General features: G+C 47.3%; 1 protein-coding gene across 1 annotated transcript in view; it reads left to right on the top strand.

Moving 5' to 3' along the window:
* cdo1 (cysteine dioxygenase, type I) overlaps nucleotides 1–2,500 on the top strand; it is a 36,046-nt gene that overhangs the window by 28,960 nt on the left and 4,586 nt on the right. Inside the window, exon 4 of the mRNA XM_079827088.1 lies at nucleotides 1,064–1,233. Coding sequence (XP_079683214.1) covers nucleotides 1,064–1,233 — 170 coding nt within the window. The remainder of the gene's footprint in view (nucleotides 1–1,063; nucleotides 1,234–2,500) is intronic.

The raw sequence follows: 2,500 nt of genomic DNA, 5'->3' as shown, positions 1-2,500 counted from the left end.
CTCTTTGGTCTTGGCCATGTTAGTAGTTGGACTCTTACTGATTGTATGGGATGGACAGGTGTCTTTATGCAGCTAACCACCTCAAACAGGAGCATCTGATTGAGGATAATCAATGGAGTGGAGGTGGACATTTTAAAGGCAGACTAACAGGTCTTTGAGGGTCAGAATTCTAGCTGATAGACAGGTGTTCAAATACTTATTTGCAGCTGTATCATACAAATAAATAGTTAAAAAATCATACATTGTGATTTCTGGATTTTTCTGGACCCCTCCACGATTTCTAAGTGGGAGAACTTGCAAAATAGCAGGTGTTCAAATACTTATTTTCCTCACTGTATATATATAATAAAAAAAAAAATTGGGGACAGGATTTGAAAAAGTCTAAGTGGTCGTAAAAATAAATAGTCCCACTCAGGACCTTCGGGTCAAAAATGACCCCATAGGAAATGAATGGTTAAATTGGCATACAATCTACAAATCAGCCAGGATGCAGAAAAAAAGACTCAACAGTGAAGGGGTGAATCTCTAACATCAAGAGTGCAAAACAGACAAAAAAACTCACACACACACTTATACACACAGAAGCACACGCACACAAATGAACGCATGCCATTCCAAAAGCTAATTAAGTTTGTGTGTGTGTGTGTGTGTGTGTGTGTGTGTGTGTGTGTGTGTGTGTGTGTGTGTGTGTGTGTGTGTGTGTGTGTGTGTGTGTGTGTGTGTGTGTGTGTGTGTGTGTGTGTGTGTGTGTGTGTGTGTGTGTGTGTGTGTGTGTGTGTGTGTGTGTGTGAGTTTTTTGTCTGTTTTGCACTCTTGATGTTTTAGAGATCTTCACTGTTGAGTCTTTTTTTCTGCATCCTGGCTGATTTGTAGATTAAATGCAAAAAAAAACCTCTGTATTTTCATATTTTTGCCAATTTCCCATTAATTTCCTATGGGGGTCATTTTTGACCCGAAGAACCCCAGAGGGTAAACCCCCAGCGCTCGATCTGACCGCTCTGACCTCTGACCGCTCTGACCTCTGACCTCTGACCGCTCTGACCTCTGACCTCTCTCCGTTCAGACGCCCTGGGCCTGCACCGCGTGGAGAACGTCAGCCACACCGAGGGCGCGGTGAGCCTCCACCTCTACTCTCCGCCCTTCCAGACCTGCCAGACCTTTGACCAGCGCACCGGACACCGCAACACCGTCAAGATGACCTTCTGGAGCAAACATGGCGAGAGGACACCGTATGTGAGTAACACACACTCTCACACACACACACACACACACACACACACACACTCTCTCACACACTCACACTCTCACGCTCTCACACACGCTCTCACACTCTCACACACGCTCTCACACACACTCACACACTCTCTCACACACTCACGCTCTCACACACTCTCTCACACGCTCTCACACACTCTCACACACTCTCACACACTCTCTCACACACTCACACTCTCACGCTCTCACACACGCTCTCACACACTCACACACTCTCTCACACACTCACGCTCTCACACACTCTCACACACTCTCACACACACACACTCTCACACTCACTCTCTCAAACACTCACACTCTCTCACACACGCTCTCTCAAACACTCTCTCAAACACTCTCTCACACGGTCTCACACACTCTCACACTCTCTCACACTCTCACTCACACTCTCTCACACACGCTCTCTCACACACTCTCTCTCACCCTCTCACACACGCTCTCACACACTCTCACACACGCTCTCACACACTCTCACACACACACACACACACACACACACACTCACACTTTCTCACACGCTCTCACACACGCTCTCTCAAACACTCTCACACTCACTCTCTCACACACTCTCACACTCTCTCACACGCTCTCTCAAACACTCTCTCACACGCTCTCACACACTCTCACACTCTCACACGCTCTCTCAAACACTCTCACACACGCTCTCACACACACTCACACTCTCTCACACGCTCTCTCAAACACTCTCACACTCTCTCACATGCTCTCTCACACGCTCTCACACACGCTCTCACACACACTCTCACACTCACTCTCTCAAACACTCTCACACTCACTCTCTCAAACACTCTCACACTCACTCTCTCAAACACTCTCACACACACTCTCTCAAACACTCTCACACTCCCTCTCTCAAACACTCTCACACACACTCTCTCAAACACTCTCACACTCACTCTCTCAAACACTCTCACACTCACTCTCTCAAACACTCACACTCTCTCACATGCTCTCTCACACGCTCTCACACACACTCTCACACTCACTCTCTCAAACACTCTTACACTCTCTCACATGCTCTCTCACACGCTCTCACACACACACTCTCACACTCACTCTCTCAAACACTCTCACACTCTCTCAAACACTCTCACACACACTCGCTCAAACACTCTCACACTCACTCTCTCAAACACTCTCACACTCACTCTCTCAAACACTCTCACACTCACTCTCTCAAACACTCTCACACTCACTCTCTCAA

This window comes from Gobio gobio, assembly GCF_949357685.1.
Source record: "Gobio gobio genome assembly, chromosome: 10".
Classification (NCBI taxonomy): Eukaryota; Metazoa; Chordata; class Actinopteri; order Cypriniformes; family Gobionidae; genus Gobio; species Gobio gobio.
This window is presented reverse-complemented; position numbering and strand designations above follow the sequence as displayed.